The following is a 19,965-nucleotide window of genomic DNA, read 5'->3' on the forward strand; positions in this document are numbered from 1 at the left end:
GGGACTAAGACACAGTGTCAGTGTTTACAGTGAGGTCAATAAGTATTTGATTACCCTGTGATTTTGCAAATTCTCTTACTTCCGGGAAAAAAATCCGGAAATTACATTGTATGATTTTTTTAACAATTTATTTGTAAATTACTGTGTCAAATAAGTATTTGATCACTTGCTTATCAGCCAGATTTCTGACCCTCAAAGACCTGCTATTTTGCTTTTAAATAGTCCAGCTACACTCAGTTCATGATTCTAAATTAGTAACACCTGTTTGAGGTCGTTAACTTTCATAAAGACACCTGTGCACCCCACAATCAGCCAAAGTCTAAAGCCAAAGGGGTATCAATGATGCTAGGAATGGTGAAGAATCAGCCCAGAACCACACGGGAGGAGCTGGTCAATGCCGTGAAGAGAGCCGGGACCATCGTTTCCAAGGCTATTATCAGTAATACATTAAGACGTCATGGTTTAAAATCTCGCATCGCCCGGAAGGTTCCCCTGCTTAAGTCAGCCCATGTCCAGGCCCGTCTGAAGTTTGCCAGGGATCATCTGGATGATCCAGAGGAGTCATGGGAGAAAGTCCTGTGGTCAGATGTGACCTAAGTAGAACTTTTTGGTCTTAAATCCATTTGCCGTGTTTGGAGGAGAAAGAAGAATGGTGAGTATCATCCCAATAATACCATACCTACAGTGAAGCATGGGGCTGGAAGCATCATGCTCTGGGGGTGTTTTTCTGCACAGGGGACAGGAGGCCTGCACTGTATTAAGGAGAGGATGAACGGGGCCATGTATTGTGACATATTGGGCAAAAACCTCCTTCCCTCAGTCAGAACATTAAAGTTGGGTCGTGGCTGGGTCTTCCAACATGACAATGACTCAAAGTGCACAGCTAGGAAAACCAAGGAGTGGTTCCGTAAGAAGCATATGGACTATTTAAAAGCAAAATAACAGGTCTTTGAGGGTCAGAAACCTGGCTGATAAGCAAGTGATCAAATACTTATTTGACACAGTAATTCACAAATAAATTTGTAAAATAAAATCATACAATGTGATTTCCGGATTTTCTTTTTTAGATTCTGTCTCTCACAGTGGAAATGCATCTATGCTGAAAATTGTGGACACCTCCATGATTTCTAAGTAAGAGAACTTGCAAAATCACAGGGTGATCAAATACTTATTGACCTTACTGTAAGGTAAAAAAATGTTTCTTTAGTCATAAGTTTTGTGAATATTTTTTCTTTAGGTAAATGAACAGATCTGGGGACTCATAAGCATAGTTTTTTTGTGAACTGGTATGTTCACATGTCCACTCCGGAAGCCTTCATGTGTTTTTCCCTTCTGGCTCTGCCTTCACAGCTACATCATTTGTTCACACTGCTGACTCACGACTCTGTAGCAACACAAAGCTCAAATCACATCATCAAGTTCGCTGATGACACGACCATGCTGGGTCTCATTAGCAATAACGACGAGTCAGCGTACAGAGAGAAAGTGCAGAGGCTAACAGACTGGTGTAAAGACAAAAACCCGTCTCTGAATGTTGACAAGACAAAGGAAATGGTTGTTAACTTCAGGAGGACACGAGGCAACCATTCTCCGCTGAACATCAACAGCTTCTATGTGGAGATCGTCGAAAGCACCAAATTCCTGGGCATCTACCTGGAGACCTCAGCTGGTCCCTCAACACCAGCTCCCTGCACAAAAAAGCCCACGAGTGTCTCTTCTTTCGGAGAAGACTGAGGAAGGCCCAGCTTCCACCACCGATCCTGACCACCTTCTATAAAGGAACTATCGAGAGCATTCTGAGCGGCTGCATCACTGTCTGGTTTGGGAACTGTGCCATATAGGACTGCAAGACCCTACAGCGGTTAGTGAGGACAGCAGAGATCATTGGGGTCCCTCTCCCCTCTATTGAAGACATCTACACCACACACTGCATCCGCAAAGCCACCAGCATTGTGGCTGATCTGACACACCCCTCTCACACACACTTCACACTCCTGCCATCTGGAAAAAGGTACCGAAGCATTCGGCCACACACATCCAGACTGTGCAACAGCTTTCTTCCACAAGCCACCTGTCTTCTCAACAAAAAGGGACTGGACTGATAAACACACACACAAACATTATCACTCCGCTTAACTCAACTACCCCAAAACATTGAGACTGGATTGACTAAGCAACAAAAGCCCTTTTTTGCACAATATTTATTACAGGATTACTTTTTGCACTCATCACTCCAACACCACAAAGTATTATGTTATGTTGTGTTTGTCGCACCATCACTTTGTTGCTCTTGTTTGCACATTTGCACATGCACTTTATGTTGTCTGGGTTAGCTAGTTAGTTTTTGTTTATTTATGTTATTAAATTTATGTTGTCAGGTCAATTTGTCTTGTCTTCGTTAGCCAGCTAACTAGGCCTCTTAGATAGCTAGTTTTAGTTTTTCTGTTAATTTATGTTGTAATTTATGTTAGGTCTCTCTGTCCTGTCTCTGCTAGCCAGCTAACTAGGCCCTTTTGGTTAGCTAGTTTAGTGTCTATGTTAATTAATGTTGTAAATTTATGTTGCATGTAGCACCTTGGTCCTGGAGGAACGTTGTTTCGATTCACTGTGTACTAACTGTATAATAAAGTAAATGTAACTGTGTACTAACTGTATAATAAAGCCTACTTGAAGTTGAGCTACACCTGACTAATAGAGTCCCAACTTGCAGTCTGCCGAAACCATTACATTATTCATTACATGCCTGAGAGCACACCTACCTGTTTCCTCTTGGTCCCTCTCTCCCCCATTCTTTCCACTGAGATTGACCTTATCCATTACCTACCCATTTCTTCTTTCTCTCACCCATACTCTTCTCCTCCCCACTTTCTGTACTGCTTGTACAAATACTCATCCCAACATTAGTATTTAGTATTTATTATTATTTTTTTTTTATTAAATATTTAGTCATACTGTCTTACTTGTTTTTGCAGGGGCTCCTTATCTAAAGACCGATGGGGGGAGTAGTATGACAATTAATTACTGAGCACCTCAAACTAGCTATGGCTTTACAGTGATAATCAACTAGATCTCCATTGTCATAAAGGAGAATAGGATTATTCAAAACGTTTTTATTTTCACATTTTACAACATGTAATTGAAGCCATTACAGCCATTCATAGTTTCCTGACAGATAAAGCCTTAACTTTACTTACATTTTCCTTGGAGAAGACCCTGGTAAAGCAAAGGTAGCGTGTCACCTTTGATTTGAAAAGTCCATCTTTCCACAAGTCAGCATCAATTCCATCTGTGGTTTGTGCAACCTTTGGGAAAAAAATGTATATATGAGGGATAGTGTGTCCTTTTGTTAGAAATATCTGCTTTCCTATAATTGTCACTGGCAGTTGGTATAAAGTGCTCAGCAACCCAGCTCCTGGAAAAACATAATGCGCAACAGAATAAGCTCCAGCACTAAGAGAAAGCTTTTCTGCTCACATAAAAAAGTACATTTATTATTTGCTGAGCCTAGAACTGACCAACAGAAGCACCCAAGATCAAACACTGCCCCCACAGGCTTGTAAGCATCTCTTCTTACCCTGATCCACCCATCACTCTGAAACAGAGTTGCAATTCCCTAAATTGAATTAAAAGTAATTAAAATATTAATAAATATTTTATCCAATACATAGTAACCGCCAACTGTGAATTGACAACTGTCATTAAATGCTAACTTAAAAATTTTCTACCCTGTAATGGCAAAAAAAATTGCACACCCTGTCATGGTCCATGGTATCATCAATCCTTCAGCGACGGGGTAGCCATAACTGATTTTACTTCCTTCAACAGACAAGACAATATATCTTTCTGAAAATGTACATTTTACTTACTATGCAATTAAAATTTATTTATTCTACTCCTAAAACTTCTGAAGTCTCATAGGCACTTTGGGGCATGTTGAAATGTTGGAGTGGGCATCACAAGTCCCTGACTTCAATGCAACAGAATTTTTTTGGAAATACTGAATAAAAAAAAAAAAAAAAAAAATGTGAAAGCAATCAGGGCTACAAACCAACAACTTACAATTTAAAAGCAAATACTTTTCAAGTTTATGTAAAAATCTGAGCCACTGGCAATGAAGAAATAAAAGCTGAACTACATATTTCTACTATTACTCCAACACGGCACATTCCTAAGATAAAGTAATGATTCTAAATTACCTATATTATGGCATGTGTATTAACCTTAAACATAGGGATTGTGAAAAACTGAATTTAAATGTATTTGGTTATGGTGTTTATATGCACTGTGTAATATACACCTCACAATCATGAACAGTCACTACACTTGGACACACAATAGAAAAATCCATCTCTGTATTATATGTCTTATCAGAACACACTATTAATTAGCAAAAGAACAATAATTACAAAATATACATTGATTTTTTTTTTTATAAGAAACCAGTTGTGCTGAATCATTAGGAATGCTTTGTTTATTGTCCGATAAGTACCTTGTGCCAGGACACCTACCACATCATAGCCTGTGGGTGCTCGGTTTCTTGAGGCAACAACACCTACACCAGTGATGGGATCCATGAGCATCTCTGGCAGAGCGTCTGACAACTCTCGTACCTCAGGCATCATTCAGTTCTAAGCACAAAAAACACAAACTAAGTCTAAGAATGAGCAAAACCCAGTCAACATGCTCTATAGCATGGTTCCACTAAAGAGGGCACAACAGCATGGTTACATAAATGTTATGGTATGTATGGAATAGCAAATGGTTTTGTCATAATAATGCAGACTTCTTAAACAGATACAGTGTAACCTCGGATTACGAGCATAATTCCTTCCGGAAGCCAAGTTCCACAGCCCAAAAAAATAAATACATAAAAATAAACACAAAATATAAAGTAAAAATTAAACAAATTAACCTGCATATTACCTTAAAAAAAGGAAAAATAAATCCCGACCAATAAGTGTTTCATTTATGCGCACAGGCGCTGTGTGTGTGTGTGTGTGTGTGTGTGTGTGTGTGTGTGTGTGTGTTTTTCTCTCTCCTGCGCTGCGTAATTTGACACCGTGCCGGTCATGTAAGTGAAGCACCCCCTCTCTGTTTCACACACACACACACACACACACACACATTAAAGGCGAGAGAGAGTGTGTGTGAACTGGCACGGTGTCAAATTACACGCACACACACATAAAACACACACTGCAGTGCAAGAGAAAGAAAAACACACACACATAACACACACACTCAAACACTGACACACAGTAAAGGCGAGAGAGAAAGAGACCGGTGTCAAATTATGCACGCACACACAACACACACACTCTGCAACGCAAGAGAAAGAAACACACACACTCTGCAGCGCAAGAGAAAGAAAGACACACACACACACACACACACACACTGATTGATTATACCAGTAAGAGACAAGCACTAAGACCCAGCAGGGGAGATGAACACCCGCAGTGCAAGACAGAGAAAAACTGTTGGCTCAGTTGTGATGACGCGACGCTCGGTGTCAAAACAAGAAGCGCATGCATTATACATGATACTCGGAGCTCGTAAACCACGACAACGCTCGTTTTTTAAGTAAAAATTTATTAAAAATCTTTACTTGTCTTCCAGAACACTCGTAAACAGCGTTACTCGTAACCCGAGGTTCCACTGTACATCAAATCAGTTACTACAGATAATATGGTGCCTAAAGGTGATGAGGGTCAATGCAGATTAGGGTACTTGGATAGATACAAATGGAGCCACGTCAAATAGCCGCGGCCGTTTGAATGGCGTGCGAATGGCGTACGGCTGCCTTATGGGCGCCATGATCCCCCCCTCTCTACTGCCAGAAAGGCGTGTCAAGACTTAAAAAAGCCTATTAAAGCCCTATTTATTTATTTTCCTGGTGCCACCACTAGATGACGCTTTGTTCTCAAGAACACGGTAGCGCAAGCCAGCAATTTAGCTGCGCTGGATTGCAATCATGTGATTTTAACAACCCACCCCCACCGAACTGACACTATCAAACTGCACTACAGAGATGAATATGGCGGCTTAATGGACTATTTGCGGTAAGTGGTGTTTTATTTCATACAATTTGTTTGGGGTAGTTTACAGTTTATTTCCCAGTTTAGTTTTTTATTGGCCGTTTTGAAAATCACTGGCAGCACCAGCAGCGGTCAGATGTAACTTTAGATAACTTAATGGTCTGTTGACCAAGTCTGGGGTTAACATTACAGCTTACTGTCAGTGTCACAAACTCACAATGTCACTCCTCTTTTAATCAAAAAGATTCCAAAAACGTTGAAAATACTATTAATGTCCCTGTTATTTCCCTGTCCCTGCTATCTGTTTTCACCCAGATGAGGCTGGGTTCCCTGTTGAGTCTGGTTCCTCTCAAGGTTTCTTCCTATTACCATCTCAGGGAGTTTTTCCTTGCCACTGTCGCCGTTGTCCTCGGCTTGCTCATCAGGGACAATCATATCATTTTGATTCATACACATTCACATTTCATACAAACTTAATTCTTTTGGTTGTGTAAAGCTGCTTTGTGACAATGTAAATTGTTAAAAGCGCTATACAAATAAAATTTAATTGAATTGTTACAAAAGCTGGACTACCCGAGAGAAGAGTGTTTGTGCTCTCTAAAAATACCTTTAGAATCTGACGAGTGTTGTCTGGATAAATTTAGCATTTATTTAGTCTTTAGGTAAGAGTTAATCTGCAGGTTATTTCTGTGAATATAATGTGATGCAGTTCATAAATGACACAAGCTGAGGATATGTACAGGAGCTAGCGAGCTAAACGCTCATAACCAGGTTTATATTTTCCTCACTCTAAAACTCTAAAGTGTTTATTAGTTAAGGAGTGGGGGGAGGTGTGTGTGTTGGGGGGGCTTCAGTACTCGGTTATAGTTTGGCTTCAGAGACGAACTAATGCTCATATACGAGTGTTATATCGCTTAACTTATTTGTATGAAAAACGCATTAAGTAAATTCTGTGTGTGTAGGTTTACTAATATTACATTTTTATTATAACTAGATATTCTGTAAAGTTTATTTATTTTTGTCTTCACTAAATTCTCCTGTTCTCTTTAAGCAGAGCTCCGCTGTAGAGGACTGGGGGGGTCAGACCGGGTGACGGTTTGCATTTTGGAGCTACTGGAGGAGCCTGAACAAGCTGTTGAGGGAGCTGTAGGAGGGATGACGTCACAGTGCAACAGCTTTAGAATGATATTTGGTCAGGTCTATATTCTGGACATAGAATTGCAAAACGTCTGATAATTTGGGGGAAACAAAGACTTAAACTGTTCCATCTTTAATAGTTTTTAAAATTTATATTTTAATATAAAAGAACCAGATAGAGACTGATAAGCAGCTGGTGTTATCCGGGTGTTTTACTGACCTTTAAGCAAAATACAACATGTATTCACCTGTTTAATACAAACTACTGTTTTACCTTTGACTAGTTTTGGAAGAATCAATTTTATTATAAGTCATGTGTGCGTGTTTTAATTGTTGGGGGATTGTTTGGGTATTTAAAAAAAACATTTACTTGAACCAACTACTTCAATGGGCAAAAAATGGGAGACAACTTTGTTTTAAAGAGTTGGCTATTCAGTGATAAAGACTTAATTAACTGTTAATAATTAATAATTATAATTAATAATTATTATAATTGTCATAGAAACAAATGAAAACAACAGTTAAACACTTGATTATATGTATCTGTGCTAGTTTGTGATTATGTGACCCATAATCATCTGTGTGTGTGTGTGTGTGTGTGTGTGTGTGTGTGTGCGTGCATGTGCGTGTGTGTGCGTGTGTTTTGGCGGGGGGAGGGGTTCTTTAGACCTGCCTGCGCAAATGTGTTCGTGTTAAAGCCCATCGAGAAATGCAGGAGCGCACACAGACACACCTCTTCATCCACAAATGCTTTAACTGTTATCTTGTAAATCTTTGATTAAACCTGTGAACACAGCTGTTCAGCATCAGTCCTAAACACAAGCGCAGGGTCTGTTTTTGTCCCTAATTAAAAGACATTAATAGGTTAATAATTTACACAATGATAACATTGTTTATTTTGCTGAATAAGGTAATAAGCAATATTTAAAATAAAACAAACCAGGAAGGTCCTTTTAAAAAAAATAGCATATTGTGATAAAGTTCATTATTTTCTGTAATGTACTGATAAACATTAGACTTTCATATATTTTAGATTCATTACACACAACTGAAGTAGTTCAAGCCTTTTAATTATTTTAATATCGATGATTTTGGCATACAGCTCATGAAAACCCAAAATTCCTATCTCAAAAAATTAGCATATCATGAAAAGGTTCTCTAAACGAGCTATTAACCTAATCATCTGAATCAACTAATTAACTCTAAACACCTGCAAAAGATTCCTGAGGCTTTTAAAAACTCCCAGCCTGGTTCATTACTCAAAACCGCAATCATGGGTAAGGCTGCCGACCTGACTGCTGTCCAGAAGGCCATCATTGACACCCTCAAGCAAGAGGGTAAGACACAAAAAGAAATTTCTGAACGAATAGGCTGTTCCCAGAGTGCTGTATCAAGGCACCTCAGTGGGAAGCCTGTGGGAAGGAAAAAGTGTGGCAGAAAACGCTGCAAAACAAGAAGAGGTGACCGGACCCTGAGGAAGATTGTGGAGAAGGACCGATTCCAGACCTTGGGGGACCTGCAGAAGCAGTGGACTGAGTCTGGAGTAGAAACATCCAGAGCCACCGTGTACAGGCGTGTGCAGGAAATGGGCTACAGGTGCCGCATTCCCCAGGTCAAGCCACTTTTGAACCAGAAACAGCGGCAGAAGCGCCTGACCTGGGCTACAGAGAAGCAGCACTGGACTGTTGCTCAGTGGTACAAAGTACTTTTTTCGGATGAAAGCAAATTTTGCATGTCATTCGGAAATCAAGGTGCCAGAGTCTGGAGGAAGACTGGAGAGAGGGAAATGCCAAAATGCCCGAAGCCCAGTGTCAAGTACCCACAGTCAGTGATGGTCTGGGGTGTCATGTCAGCTGCTGGTGTTGAGCCACTGTGTTTTATCAAGGGCAGGGTCAATGCAGCTAGCTATTAAGAGATTTTGGAGCACTTCATGCTTCCATCTGCTGAAAAGCTTTATGGAGATGAAGATTTCATTTTTCAGCACGACCTGGCACCTGCTCACAGTGCCAAAACCACTGGTAAATGGTTTACTGACCATGGTATTACTGTGCTCAATTGGCCTGCCAACTCTCCTGACCTGAACCCCATAGAGAATCTGTGGGATATTGTGAAGAGAAAGTTGAGAGACGCAAGACCCAACACTCTGGATGAGCTTAAGGCCACTATCGAAGCATCCTGGGCCTCCATAACACCTCAGCAGTGCCACAGGCTGATTGCCTCCATGCCACGCCGCATTGAAGCAGTCATTTCTGCAAAAGGATTCCCGAACAAGTATTGAGTGCATAACTGAACATAATTATTTGAAGGTTGACTTTTTTTGTATTAAAAACACTTTACTTTTATTGGTCGGTGAAATATGCTATTTTTTTTAGATAGGAATTTTGGGTTTTCATGAGCTGTATGCCAAAATCATCAATATTAAAATGATTAAAAGGCTTGAACTACTTCAGTTGTGTGTAATGAATCTGAAATATATGAAAGTCTAATGTTTATCAGTACATTACAGAAAATAATGAACTTTATCACAATATGCTAATTTTTTTTAGAAGGACCTGTAAGTGTTTCATACATATGTATAACCAAGTGCTCTAACAAACATAGCAACAGTGTACAGAGTGTGTGTGCTGGGGGGGATTGAAAGGTGAATGAGGATACTCATTTACAAGACAAAAGATGGTCAGAGGTGTGAATGCGCATCTCTGCTTTGCTCTTCAGTGTGTGGGTGTGTTCCTTAAATTCAGTCTGTCTTTATAAACGGCAAGTTGGAAAATCATGTTTGAGAAAACTACAACAATTAAACACTTGATTATTTGCGTCCGTGCTATTTTTTGCTTAAGTGACCCAAATTATTTTTTTCTTAGTTTTCTTAGAACTTTATTAAAAGACAAACTTAGGAGGAGTGAAACGTAAGAATGTAATAACTCCGCCCACTACTGACTGTTAGATGGTGCTAAGATGGGTTCTTTCTACCTGCAGGCGCGCAAATGTGTTTGTGTTAAAGCCAGCTCAGGCAAACCTGAGGAACACACACACATCGGTGGCACTTTAGCCATTAGTGCTTCAACGTTGTCTTGTAAATAGCTGATTAAACCTAGGAACACAGCTGTTTAAAAGAAATATTAAACAGACACATTGTATTGTATACATATAGTCTATTTTGTCCTCAAGTGAAATACATCAATACGTTAATAATTTACACCACAATAACATTAGTGCAGAAGGATCTGAAGAGGATCTGATCTTTACTTCTGACTTCTTGAGTCAGAAGTAAAATTAAAGAAAGACCGAGAAGCCCCGTAGAGTATTTTGTTGTCATCTGTTTACAGCGTTGGCTAATTTTGTGATTGAAACCCATGGGTTACATCGAAATATTTTTTATTAGTAGTAAGCCAGGCTTTAGTAACCTTGGATAAATTACAATATAAGCCCTCTCTCGCGCACGCGCTTGCTCTCTCTCACTCTCTCTCGCACACACACATACACACAAATAACACATGAGATCGTGTAAAACCAAATGCAACTATGTATAAAAATACAGTAGTATCCTGTAGGTGATCCCTGTCCTTATAACAGGCGCTAACCCTCTGGAACTGTTTTAGTTATTTTAGTATTGTTTTCAAGTGTGAATGTTTATGGGGATTTAATCTGTCTCTGCTGCCGCATCTATTCACAGTTGTGATAAATGATTAATGTCCCATCAGATCTTTGATGGGGAAACGGTATGCTGGTTAAATGACTAAAGAAATACTGATCCTTGTATTTCCTCGATCCTTGATGCACTTCTGTACCTACAACGACCGTTATAGATAAATTATAGATGTACCATGTTTTTAAGGATTGTTAAGAATGTCGTGAAAAATATTGCAATACGTAGGTTAATTAATTAATTTAAAAAAGCATAAGCATCATGGGTTGTGTAATAATTGATTTAAATCTGTTTTATTTATCATTTTTTCCCCTCTTTTTTACCACATCTATTCATTAAACTATGTTGACGTAATTTATGTTATATATTGAATATAGTATACGGCTGCTTGGACACTTCAGTTAACTGAAGCAGTCAATGCGCCATCTGTCTGTACAGTCTCCCCATCAGGTTTGTCATGGGCATGAACCATTATCACAGCTGGAGAAATAGAAACCAGAGGCCCAATGATGGACTCAGAGACCTGGCAACCAGCTATCAGGGGTTACATGGTCTTACAATTACAACAACATCCCATGTACAGGCAAGGTGGGTTCTAACAAAGATGGACGAGGCAGCAAAGTGGGTTAGAATGACTTTTAAGCCAAGGAAATCAAGGAGACTGGTCATTAGAAAGGGTAACATCTTTAAATATAATCTGGTCATACAAGAGGAGAAGGCCTGCTCGCCAGACTGATGTGGCTCATGACTGTTTTTGAGGTTCCACTCTCATATCAAAACTCATATGTCAGAAGGTGGTTGAGAATCCCTTCAGGCTTCACGTCAGTCAGGCTGTACATCAGATCAGGGCAATTACAACTACCCCTCTCTTTCCTGGTTGAGAAATTCCAAGTAGCCAAGTGCAGGGTGACGATGACCCTCAGGCACTCATGAGACGGCAAGGTCAGAGAAGCTGAAGTAAAAAACAGGTCAGGTCAGAAGTAGGAGGCCTCAGCAACTCTGAGCACTTTATTCTTCCCTCTGCTGATCAGCTTTATGGAAATGCTGAGTTGATTTTCCAGGAGGACTTGGCACCTGCCCGCACAGCTAAAAGTACTTATAACTGGTTTAAGGATCATGGTATCCCTGTACTTGATTGGCCAGCAAACATGCCTGACCTAATCCTCATAGAGAATCTATGAGACACTGTGAAGAGAAGGATGCGAGACTCCAGAGATGCATATGCATAGTGGAACCTTGCGAGTAACTTGGTCTGCGAATGTTTTGCAAGATGAGCACAATTTTATAAGACATTTTTACTTCTTAAATAAGCGAGGTCTTGATATACAAGTACTGTAGTATGTATATGAATGTCGTCCTACATAGCCCCCCCTGCAGATGTGTGGGTTTTATGGGATCTGCCATTTAAAGTGTTGTTTATTGTGCAGAACTTTTATTTATTTACAACTTAATACAGTAAAAAAATAACTATTACCAGTAAAAAATAACCATATAACAACGAATATTTGGCGAGCTTCTCATACATATGCAACGAGAACAGGCATTTCTTTAAAAATATTAAAACTTTTGCATTTTTAAGAGGACAGTCTATTCCTCTTAGCATCTAGAACATTTGCAGCCGTGCTGAGTAGAGTGGAACCTTGGATTACAAGGATAATTCGCTCCGGTAGCATATTCGTATATCAAAACACTCATACATCAAAGCTAAGTTCGAATTAGAAATAAGGAAATATTTATATTTTGTATTATAATTAATCCAAAATATAAAGTAAAAATGTAACAAATTAACCTGCACTTTACCTTTGTAAAAAGTAAAAATAAATTCAGACAGTTAAGCGCTTTCGTTAGTGTCTGTGTTAAAGAAGTTAAAGTAAGAGGAGAGGAGAAATTACCCCTACCCCTCCCTAATAAATAAAAATTAACCTGAAAATCGCGACCGAGCAGTGTTTCCGTTAGTGTGTGTAAAGGCGAGAGGGGGAAGCGAGAGGTGTAATGTATGCAGTGCAATAGATTTAAAAGAACGAATAACTCCGCCTGCAAGATATAATGGTGAGTTTTCATTCTTTTTAGTATAATATGTTCTTAGTTGCATTGTAATATTTTCATAACTGAAACTATAGCCAAAATTTGTGTATGTAGACATATTGGGGGTATTTTTTATTGAAAATGCAACATTTTAATTTATTTCTGATCAAAAGAATGAAATGACTCAAAAAAGATTCATTCATTTTTAAAACGAGATTCAAAGAACGAGTCACTAAAATGATTTGAACTTCCCATCACTAGTACATGAGTGCTACGTGATACTCCAAGATAAACCAAGACTTGCTTGTTTTTCTAGTCAAAATGTATTAAACATTTCTGCTCGTCTTGCAGAACGCTCGCAAACCGCGTTATTTGCAATCCAAGGTTCCACTGTAGTCGCTTGCTGCAAGCACCAATCAGTAGAGGTAAAACTGGGATGCTTCGGCCAGAGCTGTGAACCGCTCTTTATATCTCTCTTCATTACTATTTTGTTTTATCCTTTTTACTCGAGAATTGCTCGAGTAACAAGATTTAGCTACTGCCTTTGCAGATAACTTTTTATATCCAAATTATTCACTCGGCTTTCTAAACTGCTGAATAAGGTTTGTTGTGGTAAAGCTTTTGGCAGGCGTTCCTTGTGGTTTTACACAATGAAAATAAGTTCACCTTAACTAAGCAAATAATTAAGAGCTTTCTATTGTTTAATTACTCTAGTGATTAATATGGTTCGGCTTATTCAAAGTTATATTTAAAGTTATTTAATCCTAACTGATTCAGTGAACAGCTTCTCATTTCTTAAACAACTATGTCAGAAGCATTATCCAGTGGTTGTGGCAAAGATGCTACTCTGGTTCAGCAAAAGGAAATTGTTGAAACCACTAAAACCTGAAAGGACAGTGGTGAACCATCGCCTCTGAGGAAGAAATGTGGTCAGAAAAAATGAGCGTGATGGAAGAACTTTTGCAAACAGCTTTAAAAGATCCACTTCAAAAAGGCATTTTTGCTATTTCTATACCTGACAAACATTTAAGATATACTTCTAATTGTACTGATTTAAGTACAATTAACCTATTTCAGACATTTAACTACATTAAGACATTGACCACATATAAATTTCATTCAATTCCAAACAATAAACAAATTCTTTGACAAATTTTGAGTAGTAGGGCTGGTGCTCCAAGCCTTAAGATTAAATCCATTTTGGTTTGTGAATTTCAAGAATTTATATAAAAAATTTTTTTTTTTAAACTAAATAAAACATAATGTAAAACAATGTTTATGCAGTCTTCTCAATCAGTATAAATTAAACCAACTTAAGACAATCCAAATTAAGATTCTGTCACATTTGAGCAAGACAGTAAATGTTATTTTATCTAATTAATAATAAATAGCAGTGTAAACCTTACCTATAGTATCTTATAAATGTCTATGCATGCATTCTGTCATGGATTGAAATGGTTACGTACTTTTTACAAATTGTGTGCGTGTGTGTAGAATTATTCACTTCTAAATGTTCTACAGTTCATGTTAAGATTTTCCTTTATTGGTGGTCTACAGTATTTGTATTATTTTTCCTAGAAGCAAAGTACGGTCACCAGGAAACTTTTATTCCAGGAAATTGTATAACAGGTTACCTTAAGATGCATCATCATTATTTTACACAACTGTGATATGCAAGTTCCTTGGACTTTATGTCTGTCTACACTGCACGGGAGTTGCCCAGGTGTGCGGAAAACATGCAACATGGCATGTTTCAGAATATATATATATATATATATATATATATATATATATATATATATATATATATATATACTGTATATATACACACATACATTCTGACTTAAAGTTACTTTTATTCAAACAGCAAGTTTTTTCTTGATAAGAAATGATAAATGATACAGGTATCTGCCAGAAAATAATAAGACAATGTAAAAAAGGCATCATTGTGAAAAAACGTATTACTCATCTTTGAGTTACATTTAAACAAAAAGTGGCATGTCCAAAATTATTCATACACTTTTCAATAATCGATAGAAAAGCGTTTATTTACTGGCTATTACAGCAATCAAACGCTTCCTATAATTGCTGGCATTTTTGCCCATTCATCTTTAGCGATGAGCTCCAACTTTTTCAGGTTGGTCTTTGCTCCCTCCACAGATTCTCAATTGAGAAAAAAAAATAAATAAATTAAAAAAAAAATATATATATATATATATATATATATATATATATATACACACACACACACACATATGCATGCACAGGTTGATTAAAATTGTGATTCTATAAATATTTAGATTTTATATTTTTTTTTTCTGATTTAATTACAATTTTAAGACCATGAACATTTATGAAACAATTTGTCATAACTCTAAATAAATAAAGTAAATAACTAATTCAAATGTATAAAACCGTATAGAGTTACTCAACAGCTTTATAATAGAATTTAACATAAGTATTTAGCTATTCCATATATTTTTCATACATTTTCAGGCTTAAAAACTAAGTGGAGAATTTAATCAGTACAAAAAAACTTCAAATACAAGAGTTTTACATTTACTCCCAAATTAAACATATAAGTGGATGGAGAAGTGGGTTAGTATGGTGGATCTCTATAATGTACACTAAAATTAATAGAAATATCAAATAAATAAAATTTCAAATTTCTTGTTTGTTCTATGTAGGGCTGCAACTAAGGAATATTTTAATAATCGATTAATCTGTCAATTATTTTTTCCCCCAATTAATCAGATTTTTTTTAAAGCAAAAAACAAGAAAAGCATTAATTTCTAACCCTTTAATCAAAAACAGAACTAAAATCTAAGCTCCTTGAGCGGTTATAATAATAATAAAATTAAATAAAAATGGACTAACACAAAAAACATAGACATGTATGCTTTACATCTGCCAAATAGATATAGTGGAACCTTGGATTACGAGCATAATTCGTTCAGGAAGCAGGCTCATGTTCCAAAACACTCGAAAACCAAATTTTATTTTTAAAAACAGACTAACGAAATCACTGCTGTAAAGTAAAAATAGAACAAATTAACCAGCACTTTACCTTTGAAAAGACTCATGACAGAGCAGTGTTTTTGTGTAGAACAGAGAGAATGTGTGTGTGCGTGTGTGTGAAGGCGAAAGTAAGGAGAGGTTTGTGTGTCTCTCACACACATACACACACACACACACACAAAGCAGCCAAAAAGCAGGATAAGCCTTGAGCAGAGAGAGAAAATGGATTTTTAATGTCTCTAAAGAGACTTGCTTTTGCTTTACCCACGCGCTGTACACACATATACAGACACAAAATAAAATATGTTTTATGCGCACACACATGGTCACAGTGTTATGGTAAACACACAGCTGAACATCAACGGCTCCTCTGTGGAGGTCGTCAACAGCATCAAATTCCTGGGAGAACCTCACCTAGTCCCTCAACACCAGCTTCTTGCACAAGAAAGCCCAACAACGTCTTTTCTTTCTGAGAAGGCTGAGGAATGCCCAGCTTCCACCACCGAGCCTTACTACTTTCTAGGGACTATTGAAAGCCTCCTGAGTAGCTGCATAACTGTCTGGTTTCGGAATTGTGCCATTTCGGTCTGAAATGTGGTCTACAGTGGATATTGGAGACAGCTGAGAAGATTATCAGGTTCTCTCTTTCCTCTATCGAAGACATCTACACCACATAAATCCAGCATTGTTGCTGATCGGACACACTCCATGACTCTTCACTCTTCTGCCTTCTGAAAAAGGGTACCAAAGCATTCGGGCAATCACATCCACACTGTGCAACAGCTTTTACCCACATGCCATCCGTCTACTCAACAAGAAAGGTCTGGATTGATACACACATGCACACACACACACTGAGATAAACATTCACCGCTATAAAATGGGACTGGACTGATTAACACACATGCGCATATACACTGATCTACAATCATCCAAAAGATGTAAACACCAACCTGAAACTGTTTTTTTTGCACAAATAGTTATATTATTAGCTGCTATTTGCACAAGGACTTGTTATCGTCTCTGCTGCTATTTAAGAAGAATGTTTACTGTTTTTTATCTATCATGCCATTAACTTGCACAACCTCAATCCAACTATCCAGTACATCTCATGTTTTCGTGTTGCTGCTCCTGTTAGCACATTTGCATTTATGTTGTCTTGTGTTAGCTTTTATTTACTAATGTCTTTTGTATAGTACTTTAAATAGTAAATGTAATGTAAATGTAAATACATTTTTTAAATAATTTACGGTGTAAATTTGTCTTAGTCAGCTAATTAGGTGTCCTCGTTAGTTTCTCTTAATTTATGTTGCATGTATGTAGCACCTTGGTCCTGGAGGAACACTGTTTCATTTCACTGTGTACTGAACTGTATATGGTTGAAATGACAATGAAAGCCTACTTGACTTGTCTTCATTTACTGGAATTTGTGACTCCAGTACTGTTGTTATCCTCCTTAATTTTACTGGTTACTTACTCTTCTTTTGCTCAAACCTTAATGCTCCGTAATCTTATTTTATTACTTAGTTGTTGTTGTTTTTTTTGGTTTTGTTTTTTACTTATGCTTAACTTTATCTGTGTACCTATAGTCATGCCTTGAATGGCTTCCTGTTAGGGAATTCTTTGCTTTGTCCTTATTTTTTATTGTTTTTAATATATTAATACTAAACACTGAAATTATGATAAAAAGAAATGTGGAAATACATAGTTAAAAATGTGTTAAATAACTAAGAATATGTTTTATATTTTCAGCTCTTTAAAGGGGCCACCTTTTACCATCAAAATGTAATAAGTTTATCCCGGAGTCCAACTGGAAAATTGTGTTAACTACCTCAATGCAGTCCCAAGATATTACATTTAAAACAATAAAATGGACTTCGAGGTCATAGTGATCATTACCTTTGACCTATGACCCCCAAAATCTAACCAGTCGATCCATCAGGCCATGTGGATATTAAAGCCAAAATAAATAAAAATAAATAAATAAAATGTCTTATGGCATGCTGAGATATTACTTTATAAGAATTGGATGAATTAACCTTTGTGTGACAGTTCATCAGATATTTATTAGTACAGCCCTCCTGCCGAGTGTAAATTTGTGTCAATTTTGAATAAAATTGCTTCATTGCATTTCTGAGGGATCGCTTCACAACAATAGGACACTGTATTACACTGAAAAACTGTAGTGTCTATATAAAATATTTAAGAACATTTACAATATCCACTATATGTGACCATTTTGGTTCAGTGGATGTTATTCCTTGCAAACACTCTCTGATAGAGTATTACATTGAAAGAGAAAGACAGAGATTTTATTTTTATTGTTTAGGCTCCAGCTTTATTCACAATTTTTTTTTTTTTGCTCTTGTGATTTTTACATAGCTCAAATAATTAATGCAAGCGTCTATGACCTCGGGTATTTGCTTCATGTCCTTCTACAGAAACAAATCAAATTTGTGTAGGGAATACCGTCTTCCCAGGTTCGATTCTTTACATACATACGATGTAAATGCTAAAATGCATACAGGCTCTAAGTGTTGTAAACAATTTTAAGATTTTACAGTGCAATATTATTAAAGTTTATCAGCTCCCAACCTCCAAAATATTTTGTAAACACGCAGAACTCCGTTAATAACAGAATAACGTTTGCGGAACCTAACCAACCTATTAAATTACTTACCGAGTGAAATAGATCTTTTAACAACAGGGCAAGTTTTAAATCTGCTAGTTAATTCGTAAATGAATATTGCTAGCATTAGCAGAGGTTTAGTGTAACATTAGAAAGAGCCCACACTGGACGATTCTCCCAGCTACATAATACAACCCCAAAACCTTCCCCACCATTTCCGTACCGAGAGTATGTTAAAACCAACTTCATAGGGTTGTAATTGTCAGCATTTTGCCTAGATGTATGGTATTTTTAGCTAACTTACATAAGTGACTAGCAAATGAAAACAGTTACAAGCATACAGCAAATAACAAAAACTGTTGTGTTTATGTATACTTAAATTTCCACCAGACGTTCGGTTACCGTTTTCTTTCTTTTTCTAAGGAGACTTTCAGACTACAGAATAGACCAGGAGCCGGAGCCCGGCTGAGCCCGAGGCCTAGGAGGAGAAAAGCGGCACAAAGCACACGAGCCTTGGATAAGGCGGCGGCGGCGGCGGTCTAACTAGCTGATAGCTGAGACCTCAGTGTCTTACCCAGTTAATGACAACAATGTGTCTTGAATATTTCGGTTGCCTCAGGTAAATCCTCTTGTTCTTTAATTCCTCCTTATGTTATGCCGTTATTTTGTTCTTCTTCTTCTTCTTCTTTTCAGGGTCGTTTGGATACTAGTTGTACATATCGCCACCTATCAGTTACAAGACATCGCGTGCTGCTAGATTTGAGTCGTGTACAGCTGTACCACAGTAAACACTGGGCTCGCCAACTCCGGAACCTGAAATCTGTGCGGCGATTCGGCCAAGGGGGAGAGGCGGTGTTATGACGTAAAGACGTAAAGGAAAAAGAGTTTGTAGAAATAGATAAAAAGTTAAAGCTAAAAATAAGCTGACCAGCTCTAATGTAATCAGTATTATTAATATTTTTTTAAGTTGTAGCCGAAGTACTGTACACCTCCGCTTGTGTTTCTGTACAGCAGATCTCTCTGCCTAACTTATTAATACAAAGAGTTAACACACGCACTCACTTATGCATGCGCGCGCACACACACACACACACACACATAATCAAGTTGACTGGCTCTTCTCGTCCTAACCAATTGTTGGCCCTGTGTTGACATGCATATGACAAATAAAGTCAAACTTAAAACTTAAATGAAAAATATTGTCAGATTGAGTATCTTACGTACTCAATATCTTTGTACTTCTTTTGTCAAATCAGCCCAACACACTCCCTGTTCGATAATCAGAGAGAATCAAAGATGAGAAATCGAAAAAGCAGATTGGATAAAGTTTTGTCATAAACAACTCCAGCACGTAAAAATTTACTCATACCACTTTCACCACTGTATTTTAGCAGTAAAAAATATGAACCAATCCCAGTAAAAATATTCAGTTTAGCTTTTCTAATTAATATATGTTAGTGTAGGTGTTTGTT

At 37.6% G+C, this 19,965-nt stretch overlaps 1 protein-coding gene across 3 annotated transcripts in view; it reads right to left on the reverse strand.

The window, feature by feature from the left end:
* The window catches only part of mvb12ba (multivesicular body subunit 12Ba), a 110,630-nt gene extending 91,348 nt beyond the window's left edge, over positions 1-19,282 (reverse strand). For 2 of the 3 annotated variants that reach the window (XR_008356274.1, XM_053485446.1), the window contains exons 1-3: positions 19,068-19,281; positions 4,509-4,628; positions 3,195-3,302 (exon numbers count right to left, since the gene is read on the reverse strand). Coding sequence is in view for 2 of the 3 variants with exons in the window: in XM_053485446.1 (XP_053341421.1) it covers positions 3,195-3,302; positions 4,509-4,622 (222 nt within the window). In the remaining variant the exon portion in view is untranslated. Of the gene's footprint in view, positions 1-3,194; positions 3,303-4,508; positions 4,629-19,067 lie in introns of all 3 variants that reach the window. The other variant, XM_053485447.1, reaches the window with a different exon arrangement.
* Between the last annotated feature and the right edge of the window lie 683 nt (positions 19,283-19,965).

The sequence above is a fragment of the Clarias gariepinus genome, chromosome 24, assembly GCF_024256425.1.
Source record: "Clarias gariepinus isolate MV-2021 ecotype Netherlands chromosome 24, CGAR_prim_01v2, whole genome shotgun sequence".
NCBI lineage: Eukaryota > Metazoa > Chordata > Actinopteri > Siluriformes > Clariidae > Clarias > Clarias gariepinus.